This window comes from Microtus oregoni, unplaced genomic scaffold, assembly GCF_018167655.1.
Source record: "Microtus oregoni isolate MIOR12 unplaced genomic scaffold, Mior012 000000F_ref0000247, whole genome shotgun sequence".
Classification (NCBI taxonomy): Eukaryota; Metazoa; Chordata; class Mammalia; order Rodentia; family Cricetidae; genus Microtus; species Microtus oregoni.
In genome coordinates this window covers 85,618,290-85,631,009 of record NW_024543059.1, presented here as the reverse complement: position 1 = coordinate 85,631,009, position 12,720 = coordinate 85,618,290, and the positions used below count along the sequence as shown (strand labels likewise).

General features: G+C 42.7%; 1 protein-coding gene across 1 annotated transcript in view; it reads right to left on the bottom strand.

Annotated features, from left to right (window-relative positions):
• The window catches only part of Palmd (palmdelphin), a 50,135-nt gene extending 38,231 nt beyond the window's left edge, over positions 1-11,904 (bottom strand). Inside the window, exon 1 of the mRNA XM_041657267.1 lies at positions 11,396-11,904. Coding sequence (XP_041513201.1) covers positions 11,396-11,440 — 45 coding nt within the window. The 5' untranslated portion in view covers positions 11,441-11,904. The remainder of the gene's footprint in view (positions 1-11,395) is intronic.
• Positions 11,905-12,720: the final 816 nt, after the last annotated feature.

Here is a 12,720-nt window from a genome sequence, read left to right as displayed (position 1 = left end):
TGTGTAGTGGGGAAGTTGAAAGGGAAGCCTGGTTAGGTTATTGCAACAATACAAAAGGCAGTGAGTGTTTGGACTGCAGCAGCAGAGTGAAGGGGTTCTGAGAAATATGGAGGAGGGGGAAGCAAAGATCAAGCGGTTACAGTGCTAAGGAACAGAGAAGAGCAGATTCGGTCACAGAAACAGGACATTCAGGATAGAAGACTCCGGGACTCAAATTGAGTTGGAAGAGCCCTTGGGACCTCTTGGTGGAGGGAGGACTTCGATGCTTGGAATAAGGATGGAGGGAGCTGAAAAGAAGATTCTGAGCTAGAAATAAAAGCTGGGACATTTGTGTAATCAGACTGATGAGCACCTTAATTGTCATATAGAACCTTTAACCAGCAACTGATGGGAACAGATACAGAGGTCTACAGTGAAGCACTGGGCGGAGCTGTCTGAGAGCAGCCCAAGAGAGGGAGGAGCAACAATATGAGCAAAGGTGTGACGACCATGAAGGTGATCCCCACAGAAACAGCTGACCTGAGCTAGTGACAGCGCACTGATTCTGGACTGATAGCAAGTGAGCCTACATAGGACCAAACTAGGCCCACTGTATGTGGGGGACAGTTGGGAGGCTTGGACAATCTGTGGGGTCACTGGCAGTGGGACTACAATTTCTCCCTAGTGCTTGAACTGGTTTCTAAGAGCACATTCTTTTTGGAGGATACCTTGCTAGATGTAGAAGGGAGGGCCTTGGTCTTGCCTTGAAGTGAAATGTCAGACTCTGTTGACTCCCCATGAAAAGGCTTACCCTTTCTGGGGAGCAGATGGGGAGGTAGGGGGTAGGAGGGAAGGTGGAGAAAGTGGGAGGAGGGGGAGGGAGTGAGAATGGAGATATCTGTATAAAACGACAAAAGATTGTATTAAAAAACTCTTAATTAAAAAGAGAAGAAAAAAAGATAAACAAAATAAATCTTTAAAAGAAACCAGTAACTCGGCTTTGGTTGTGTAAGACATAAAGAGATTTATTGCTCACATGGTCCAAATACTTCATTTTACAAGTAAGAGTTTACCTTAAGCAGTAAAGCAACTTGCCTCTTGGCTTTTCTTAGGAAGTAGGAAGAACTCCTGAGTTCTCAGTCCTGGCCTCCACTAACTTCTCACTGTCTCACAAAAGAAGCAAGAAGCTTAGCTAGGAGCACGGAGGCACGTTTAGGTGGAAGACAGAAAAAGAGAGGCATCTTGTGATTGCACTAGAACCGACTTGGACAAAAAGAGAGCACTAGTGGTGTCTTCCTGAACCCACTGAAGCAACTGGAAGAGGCAGGCCAGAGCAGTGGGAGGACTTGGTCAGTTACATGCTTAGATTCATTCTGTTAGAAGCTGAGTAGCTTAGTCATCAGAGAAATGCAAATCAAAACAACTCTGAGAGTTCATCTTACACCTCTAAGAATGGCCAAGATCAAAAACACGGATACAACTTGTGCTGGAGAGGTTGTGGGGTAAAGGAAATATACTTGCATTGCTGGTGGGAGTGCAAATTGGTACAACTTCTTTGGATGTCAGTGTGGTGATTTCTCAGAAAATTAGGAAACAACCTTCCTCAAGACCAAGTAATACCACTTTTGGGTATATATCCAAAGGATGCTCAATTGTGCCACAAGGACATGTGCTCAACTATGTTCATAGCAGCTTTGCTTGTCATAGCCAGAATCTGGAAACAACCTAAATGTCCTTTGACGGAAGAATCGATAAGGAAAATGTGGTAAATTTACACAATGGAGTATTACACAGCAGAAAATAAAATAACGACATCTTGAATTTTGCAGGCAAATGGATGGAGCTAGAAAACATCATTTTGCATGAGGTAAACCAGACCCAGAAAAACAATTATCACATGTATTCGCTCATAAGTGGTTTTTAAACACAAAGAAAACTAGTCTACAATTCACAATTCCAGAGAACCTAGACAACAATGAGGACCCTAAGAGAGACAGACATGGATCTAATCTACATGGGAAGTAGAAAAAGACAAGATCTCCTGAGTAAATTGGGAGCATGCGGACCTTGGGAGAGGGTTGAAGGGGAGGGGAGAGGCAGGGAGGGGAGCAGAGAAAAATGTAGAGCTCAATAAAAATCAATAAAAATTTAAAAAAAAGAAGCTGAGTAGCTTGTGATGTCATGACCAGTTTGCTGTTGTTTTCATCCTTAGGATCAGAAGAATGAAGGTGGAGGTAGCTTGTTTGAGTTTAGATACTACCAATGCAGAGCTGGTTGAAGATGTGTAAGAAGTGACGGCTCTGAGAGCAAGGCATGTGCGCACACTCCTTCCTTCCTTCCTTCCTTCCTTCCTTCCTTCCTTCCTTCCCTCCCTCCCCTCCCTCTTTCTTTCTTTCTTTCTTTCTTTCTTTCTTTCATTCTTTCTGTTTTTTTGAGACAGGGGTTTCTCTGTGAAGCTTTGGAGCCTGTCTTGGAACTCTCTCTATAAACCTGGCTGGCCTCAAACTCACAGAGATCCTCCTGTCTCTGCCTCCCAAGTGCTGGGTTTAAAGGCACGTGCCACCCCTGTCTGGCAGCGAACAGACATTTCTTAAAGACAATTCTGACTCCATGAAGAAGTTTACTAGATTTTAGTGAAAGTAGACTTCAAGATTTCTTGGAAACAGTGACTTAACAAATTCTCGAGTTAGGTGGAGGACTAGCACAGTGGCAGAGCACTTGCCCAGCCTGCAGGAAGGCTTGATCTCAATACTGGAAATGAATGCTTGAAAGGGAACAAATATGTCAGTAGTGAAGACAGATCACAAGACAAGGGTAATTAGTGAATGGAAATATCTAAACACAATGAAAAAATCATCTCAGAAAGGAAGAAAAGAAGGAGAGAAAACAAACAAACAAGCTAGATTAAGAAGTTTAATATCTAACTGGGATCTTCCCAATGACCCCACATAGCAAAAAACAAAAAACCCAAAACTAACCAACCAACCAACCAACCAACAACAACAACAACAAAAAGATAAGGTAGGGACAACCATTTTTAGTAGCATAAATACTGCAAAAATTCAGTATGACATGTAGCTGGGAAACATGGAACAACCGTGTGTGTGTGTGTATGTATGAGTGAGCAGTGCATTATGCTGATGGCAAAATGATGGAGGTAGTAAAACTACTGAAGATAAATACATTGTACATGTATTAAGATGACAGATAAAATGAGTCTGTTCTATTCATATTTTGTTTTCATATTTTTAATATAGGAGAAAAATCTTGATCCTAGAAAGGGCAGGACATGAGCACCTAAAGAGAGTTGATGCTTGAGAGGGAGTGGAACCTACAACAGCTACAACTGGGTTTCAGTCTCTGGTGGTCTTCATTTTGAGGGAAGAAAAGTTTATAAACAAACTGTAAAATTTGTGTGATGTAAACTCCATGGAATCTTGGACGAAGTGAAAGGTATCAAAAGACATAAAATGGCAAATGTCCCAATTTTTGGGAGAGGTAGAAAGATGTATTATGAGTATTTAAAGACTGATAAATTCATTGACTATTCCTTGGCAACATTGCAGAATGAGCTGTGTTTAGACGAGGGATGCTGTATTTAGATAGGAATGTCTGGAAGGCAGGGTTTGGTTCTGAAAATTAAGACAGGGTGAGGATGTAGCTTAATGTTGCTCTTTGCCTATTATATGTGAAACCTTGGTTCATCCTCAGCACTTCAAAACAACAAATCCAATATTTGAAATTCACCCCCACCCCCAGATCCTGTGTGGTTTAATTATTTCCAGACCCAGAGACGAGGGCTATGACAACCCAAATAATGACTAACACTGATGAAGTGTTTGCTTCTGGTTCCACTTAATGCACATAAACACATTAACTTACTTTGTCTTCCTCAGATCTCTGTGAGGTTGGGACCATTTTATTTCTATAATATATGTGAAAGAACCCAGGAATACCTGGATCATAGGAATGCAGTATTTTGTGGTTTCCCTGTGCCCTTAAACAAAGCTTCACTGTAGGGTGTGAATATGAAATGTTCCTCACGGGATTCCTGTGGTGATTGCTTGGTCCTCAGCTGGTGATGCTAACGTAGGAGATGGTGTGAGTTCCAGGAGATCAGGATTAGCTAGAGACAAGCAGGCTGTTGGTGAAGGGCCTGTGAAGACTTATACCTCTGCTATCATGATGCTCTGCCCAAGGGTAGGAGACCAAGCAATAGAGGACCACACTCCTGAAACTCTGAGCTGTAATGAACCTTTCGTCTCTTTGTTGTCCTCTCAGGTATCACAGCTTGAAAAAAAATTAAACACACTTGCTGTGTGAAAGAAAATGGCCCCCATAGACTCATAGGGAGAGGCTCCATTAATAGGTGTAGCCTTGTTGGAGTAGACTTGGCTTTGTTGGAGGAAGTGTGTCACTAGGGGGCCAGGCCTTGAGGTCTCAAATACTCAAGCCAGGTCTAGTGTGATATTCACTTCCTGCTGCCTGCCCATCCAGATGACAGATAGATAGAACTCTCAGCTCCTTCTCCAGCACCATGTCTGCCTGAATGCTGCCATGTTTCCCACCATGACGATAAGGGACTAAACCTCTGAAACTACAAACCAGCCCCAATTAAATGTTTTCTTTTATAAGAGTTGCCATGGTCATGGTGTCTCTTCACAGCAATGAAACCTTAATTCAGACAACACTGTTTTTTAAGTTTGTGAAAATGTTAACAAGAGAAGGATATTAATTTGAAATTGACTGGTGTGTGTGTGTGTGTGTGTGTGTGTGTGTGTGTGTGTGTACATATGAAGGTCAGTGGCCAATTGGTTTAGAGCTGACTAGCCATGAAGCTCCAGGATCTGTCTTTTTCTAACTTCCCAAGATTATAAACACACCATATTACAACAGGGATTTTTAAATGTGGATTCTAGGGGTTAAAAATCAACAATGTTTATTTGGAGACAACCCACTACCTGAGCTAACTCCCTGAAATCAGCTCATTTAGTGTTCTCTGTAAGAAGACTGAAAACTGAAGCCAAATGCAACCAAGTATATAGAAGAAACCATCCAGATAGAGTTCTGTATCAAGTTTTCAAGAATGAAGTAAGAGTGGACTGGCATTTTGTTGTTAAAAATGTTCTCAGGAAACTTGGAAGATCACAAAGTGAAATTGTGTGACCTCAGTGTCTGGAGTCAAGGTGAACGAATAGAAGAAACAAACCCCGAGTATTGTTCTCACGTGGAAGAGCATTCAGGAGAGCCCACACACAAGAAGCACTGGATACAGAAGCATAAAGAGGGTGAGAGCGTGGAGAAAGAAATCTCTGTTTTTTGGGTCCTGTGATGATTTCTACATGTGGTTAAGGAGCATCTTAATTTCTCTTATTTAAACAAATAACATAGGCTGATTTTTATTTATTTATTTTTTGTATCTTTTAAAAAATGTGTGTGGGTGGTTTGCTTGCATTCATGTCTGTGTTTCATGTGTATAGTGCCTGCAGGGTCTAGAAGAGGGTTTCGGATTCTCTGGAAAGGGAGTTAAGGATGGTTGTGAATCACCATGTGGATACTGAGAATCTAACCCAAGTCCTCTAGAAGAGCAGTCAGTGCTCTGAACTGCTGAGCTGTCGCTCCAGCCCCAGTACCTTCATCTTTACATCGGCCATGGCAGTAGGGCTTTGGGTTGTCACTACTCCTTACAGAATAAGCTCAAAAGCTCCAGTTTTCTAAATCTCATTTCATGCTGCAAAGTTAATCTTGTTTCCTAACCTTACAGGACGTTCTAGCAGTTTCGGCTCTGTTCTTTGACTCCTCTGTCTAACAATGACCACACAAATATGGATGACTAACAGACACAAACAAGTTATGGCTGGGTCTTGAGTGGAAAAAAACATATATTAGTGGGCCACGTGATCATTAGCTTGCTTCTACCCCCCTCAGAGCTTGAACAGTATTTGCTCACTCAGTCACTCATTGTTATTATTATTTTTATTATTATTGTTGTTATTGTTATTACTATTTTGGTATATCAGCTACTGTTGAGTTCATTGCTGGGGTAGCTGAAAGATACAAAGCTATCCTGGATTTACTAAGTTCTGGAAGGCAGGAAATGATGCAATGGATGTGGGATGGGGCGGAGGTAATGGATGTCTACCTTGAGTGTTGACTTTGAGTCCTTCACACCTTCCTAGACCAGTACCAAGTGCTCTTAAAATGGCATCAGGCCCTCTCTGCCCACTCTCGTCATAGCGGACCAAGGAAGGTGGGAGGACCCTACAGGTGGTAGAGGAATCATGTGTGTTGGAAAGCGAGGTTCAGTGAAGAATCCACCAAGGATGCTTCTTGCCCCTCATGAAACACACATGGTGAGTAAGGGTTGAGACTTAGAGATGGGGAAGTGGAAATTCGGTTTCAATATTAGCACTGAGATAGGCGACATTTATTGAGTCTGTAGTTAAACATTGGAGACTAGAGTTTATCCTAATCACCGTTTTCTAAAGAAGCATATATTTTTTTTTTTTAGACCATCCAGTTGAGAGCCAGAAAATCCTGTCAGTAGAGCGTCTAGCAGAGTGGTTTTATCATTCGGTAGCACATTGGAAAAACCTTCACACTATCAGAAAGCAGTTTCCTTATTGAGCTATCAGAATTATTGTACCTCATCACACAACCTCCTGAATGGGTGGGCCGTTATGTTTGGCAAAGAAACACGGCCTTCTCTGGAAGGAACATGTAATCTTGGTACAGGACCATGGAAAACAGCAGAGCTTTATTGTTTGAACATTCTGGCTCAAGGGCTCTTTAGGAGATTGAGGTGTCTTCACACTCCTGACAAAACAGAAGCTGTTTTTATAGCTATGTCTTAACTCGGAGGTGTGCTGGTTCACAGTGCACACAATGTATGTGCATTATACATTTGAAGTCTTTGGACTTCTACGCAATACAGTGGCCCAAATACAATTAAGAGGTACACAGTTAGTCAATCACCGGGCTTGCTTGCTTCGGGGCTCACTGTTTCCTTTGTACAGGTAGAATGAGCAGAGAAGGTGGATATGCTGGGCCTGGAACATAAAAAAGGAATGGCTTTTGGGGGCATGTGGCCTGTGACGTCACAAGAGACAGTGTGCCCAGAAGGGGCCAGCTCTGATTCTAACATTCTGATGTCACTACCTTGAAATCTCAAATATTGGGTCCTTGTGTTTCGGTTGTGTACTGGGGCCCTCACGTTTTAACAGGACGTCCTGGTTCTGGGTGATCAGTCACTTTACTGACTGCTAGACGATCACAAATATTGACAAAACCAGAACACGGTGAGTGGGCATGTCCAGGGATAGGTACTGTGAATTAAAGAACTATCGAAACTTAGTATTAGGTTATGATTTTATATGCATTTCTAAGATGGGGAGATTTCCTCGGTTTTACGCAAGAACTTGTTGCCTCCCAAGTTCCTGTATTTACAAGTCAAGAAAATATTCACTGGGAGTGGGAAGAACTAGGGAGTGGATCCAGGCCATGTGAGAGAGTTGTGTTCTGTGTTATTTTGCGTCATGGGCAGCTTTGGCCTGCAAATCTGGCTCTGTTGCTCAGATCGCAATGTCAGGACTTTCTGTGGCCCCCTGCCAGATGGAGGGAGGCCTAGGCAGGTGCTTTGGCTTAGGATTCCTGCTGGGGTTTAACTTTTGACAGAGCTCACCTCTTTCATGACTGTGCCCAGGTGTCGCCCCCCTCAGGAGGCCCCCCCAAACCATTCCACTCACAGCTGCAGCGTTTTTCCATCTTCCTACCTGATGCCCCCAATTTCTCCTCATAAAGCTTGCAAATTCAATGCATAAGACTCAATATATGATCAGACCTTGAAGAAAGGTGTGAGTGGATGAGTTGACAGGCACATCCTTAACCATCAAAGTTAAGCCTTCAAGAGAGAATAAGCATACCGGCTAAACTCATCACCTCTCATGTCCTGGTTGGGTCTCTGCAAATGGACATCAGTTCTCAGAATTCGTCAGAACATTGCCCAGAAACACCCTGTGTTCCCACGTGTATAATCTCCATATGTTTAAGATCCAATACTTAAGCCGGGCGGTACAGGAACCAAAAAAAGCTACGGAGAAACCCTGTCTTGAAAAAAAAAAATCCAGTACTTCCATTTGATCTGTGCTACATTAGGTGCTGTGTGTCCCAGTATACACAGAGGAAATAAGATACGACAATATGTTCCCCATGAAAGGGGATGTGGACTGACTGGATGTTACTCAGCTAAGGGGGATCTCTCTGTTCTCTAGGAACTGGACTGTGTTTACTTCCAGAGAGTAACTTTGTAGAACTCTCTCTGTCACTGTGACGTGCCATCCTGCACACCTCTCAAAGTACTAGAGAAATTGGTATTGCCATTTCCAGTAACACTAAATATGCATTTCCAGCTGAGTGTGGTGGTGCACGCCTTTAATCCCAGCACTTGGGAGGCAGAAGCAGGCAGATCTCTGTGAGTTCAAGGTCTGCCTTGTCCACGTGGTAACTTCCAAGTCACCCAGGGCTACCTAGTGGAACCTCATTTAAAAAAAAAGGGGGGGGGAATTAAAGGTCTATTTCAACTGTGTTTTGTTTGTATAAAAATCAATCATTAGCTAAATGTATACTAATAAGAAACTTTTGAGGTTCAAAGCATAATATTTAGTCAGTGTAAAGTTTTCAGATCACGGTTGGAAATGGAACTCATTGGCTAAAGAGTATTTTGCTCATCAATTTAGCAGTGAGGAGGTGCTATGGGGTGGAGCGATAGAAGCAGAATGTGAAGATAATGAAATAAAAAAGTCTATTTGGAGCATTCAGATCCAAATGCCCTCTTTTACATTATTTTTCCTGAGGACTCTCAAAAGTCGGTCTTTATTGTTTTTAAATCTTTGAGAAAATTTAGGAATAATCTTAAAATTAAATTTGCTGGTGTGAGAAAGGCATGGCATCATCACAGGCTTAAAATATTTTTACAGTAATATTGTCACTTGGTTCAGCCAAATTATGTGCAGATGAATTTTTTTCAATTATTCACAGTAAGAAGAATACCTTTTTAGTCAGTTGAAACCCTGTGGAGTAAGTATAATAATGGAGTTTGTTTTATTTTATTGCTAGGAGTTAGACGATTACAATTTAATAAAAAATACCAAACTCTTCCCTTCAGAGTCAAAGTTTGTTTTTGCTTTCTTTCTTTACCCAATGAAGTCTGTGTGTTGCTGTGTCCTAGGAAAACGCTCCTGGTGTGGTCTTTGAAGTATCTAGAAAGTATTTTACTGTAGGAGAATGGCCAAATGATTTGGTCTGGATTGGGGTCCCATAATTTTAATGCCGTTTAGAAACGAGATAATCCTTGACAGTTAGTTCCCTGTGTACTGCGTGTTTTCTTTTCCTAAGTAGAAAGAATAGCTGGGGCGGCTTCCCGGGCAAGGCCAGGGTGGAGAAAGCTGGCATTTCCCAGGGTGCCCGGGAGGAGAGCGGTTGTGTTGTTTCCATGGACACAGCACTGCTTCACTTCCCCTCTAGGTGGTGACAAATATGCTGAGCCCCGTGAGGTGTGGGCTAATGGAAACTCGTTCCTATAAACTTCTGCCAGTTTTTGCCCTGCAGGCTTTAAGCAAGAATTTTACTTTCAAGCTAAATTTTGCGACCTTACTTCAAAGACTTAATTAACTCTAATGGAATACGTTTGGGCTCATAGGATCATCACAAAAAAAAATAAGTTTATTATTTTTAATCATTAAAAATATCTCTGTATTCAGGAACCAACCACTCAATCCCTTTTAAGGCATTTCAATCTGCCTTCTATCTCTGTTGCATTTGAACCCTCAGTGAGAACTCCCAGGCTCTCTGGGTAACTGTATCAGTCATCTGTTTGGACCTAGGGCTTCTTCACTAAATGGTCTGAGCTGCTAACCATACCTAACAAGACTTTAAAGTAAGATGTTCCCCACTTGAGTAGCAGAAACAGGCGAGAAGAGAGCTTCGATGAGTGCGTGGTTTCATCTGGTTATCTTTGGGTGGGGGAAAGGAGCCTAGTTCTGAACAACTCCGGGCAGTGAAGTAACCTTTAGACGACAGCTGTAATGTGCAAAGACCATGCCAAGAACAACAGAGCGCAGAGGAGTTCCTGTCCCTTCAAGAAGGACAGCTGAAACTGGGGTTGGATTTAACAACAAAACAAAACAAACAAAAATCCAGCCCAAGGTTTTTTTTTTTCTTTTTCTTTTTAAGGGAAAATACAGTAATTCAATTCTGAAATTAAAAAGTACTTTCTATAGAAAAGTGCCAATCTTATCTCTGGACTCTTGGCTTCTTTTCACTGCTGAAGAAAATATTTTTATTAATTGAATCCTTTCTGTGTACAAAAAAAACCCCCACTATATTCACTGAGTTAGAAAAAAATCCCAAATTAGAATTAGTTTAATTAATACGAGACTTTGAAGAGCACAGAGGAATAGCCTCCTGCCTCCCAGGATTTCGTATCAGCTCTGAGGAAAGGATTTACTTCTTTTTTGACAGTTGATTTCAGTGGCAGAAAAGGTGACACATTGGGGTGTGGACTTGCGAAGTTGCTTCTCCTCAAAAATGCTATCGCAAGTTACAGCTAACGATGATGGATGATTGGGCCAGGGACTTCCAGGTAACTAACTGCCAGATACAACATTTTGGAAGCAAAAAGCAAAAGAATGGTATCAGTTAAGAAAAGTAATTCATTTCTTGCTTTGACTCTTTCCCAGAACAAACATAAAATGTACTAATTTTCTTCCTGGCATTAGGAAAGAATTTTCCAATCCATCTCATGCATGGCATTCCTTTATCGAGATCTTATTCAGGCCATGTCTGCCCTGGAAAACCGATCTCTGAGAATTACGCTGGCCAGTGCCTTCCCCACCTTCCTCCCATTTAACACTTCGCTTGAGTGGATACAGAGCTTTGCTTTAATTCGGTTAGGTTTTCTGGAGTACACTCTAACACTAAGAATGAAAAAGTTTCACATTTTCTTCCTTTTGGTCTCCTTCTTAAGAAGATTAACTTCTGGGGGTTATAGTCATTGCTTTGAAAAGTTTCATGATTGGGTAGCTATTAAAAATTTTTGTCAGGCGAAAGGACCTGAAGGAAAAACTACGTTTCTAATCTCCACAGAAGGTGAGGGAGATTTACAAAGTCCTTAAGAAAAACCTCTTGATAGCTGTTTAAAACACAAACACCAACCGTAAAATCCAGAAGCATCTCCCTTGATCTCAGGTTCCGAAGCCCCAGTGTCACAGGGGGTCACAAGGGTTAAGAGAAACAGAGGAGTCCACAAAGGCTGACAGTTCTGTTTTTCCACTTAGGAGGACTGGGAGACAAGGACAGCTAGCAACGGTGCCGCTCATCTAAGCAGCCACCTTAATGACTTAAAACTACGCAGACTTACTGTGATGGCCTGGAGTCTTCCCTTCACCAGCTCAGCTTCTTCCATTCTAGAAGTCAAGGACAGGCAGATGCTGAAGGAAGTCCCAAGCTACCATAAATCAAGGTGCCTCCTTGGAGAGAGGAGGAAGAGGTGACAGAAGATACGTGGAGAGAAATCCGCTCTTTGCACCGGGGAGAAAGGAAGAGAGCCCCGGCTTGTCAGGAGCGTCTCTGAGCAGAGGCACAGACGAGGCCAGACAGACACATGTAATGAGGGTGTTGGGAAGGCAGACGCTGAGGCTGTTGGCAGGAGTTGACTGACAAGTTTGAACGGCAGCCGCACAAGCCCTTTTCCTTCAGGGGCTGCCAGCTCTTTGTTGTTCTGTGCACGGTTAGCGAGGCACATTTTCTTATTAACTGTTCCTTACCCAAGTCATTATTTTCCCGGAGTAGCACAGGGAACTGCCGTGCAGAGTATCAGAGCAGCCGGGGTTCCTGCAGCACGCACTGTGTGTTGAGTCTGTATGCTTAAAGTTACCTCACTTAGTTTGCCTCACGCTGGCCTCAGAGCTTACATGAGAGAGAGAGAGAGAGAGAGAGAGAGAGAGAGAGAGAGAGAGAGAGAGAGAAAGAGAGAGAGAGAGAGAAGGAGAGAGAGAAACACACACACACTGGGGCAGAAGTGCCAAGCCAATCGTTTGTCATGCTCCCTCTGCTTGTCTTTAGGTAATAATAATGGCTTCTGCAGTCTGCGGTTACTTAAGAACCCTTACAGCAGAATATTTACATTAAGCTCCCCTTCCCTCCCTAAGTCCCACTTTTAGCCTTCTGTCATGACCTTGGAATCTTAGGTCTCCACAAAAATCAAAGGTGTTAAGGTGCTGATTTTGAAATGCTAGGTCCCCGGGGAGCTCTTGGTGCCACCCTTGGACGTTTGGGGAATGCAGCTCCTGTTTTGGATCCCATTCAGAAATGACACTATTTAATTTCAGGAAGGTGTCCATTTTGACCTTAGCAGTTATGCAAGAGAAAGGAGGGAGCCTGTGAAAGTGTGACCAGGCGTTCTGTGAGCCTGAGTGGACAGTCCCTATTCTTTAGAGGAAGGCAGTGAAGCCCGGTGAAACTCGGGTCAAAGCAGAGACCAGGAAGCGCTGCAATTGACTTTGTTTTCTTTTCCCTACCTATTCTTTAGGTGCAGTTTGATGCCGTGAACCCCAATTACTGTCCACCACGTTATTATGTGTTCGGATGCTATCAGCCCCTTAATGTCACCATTCAGTCGGAGACAAACCTGGCACTGAGCGCAGGGCTTACATTTCTTTGTCTTTCTGATCATTGTAATAGCAG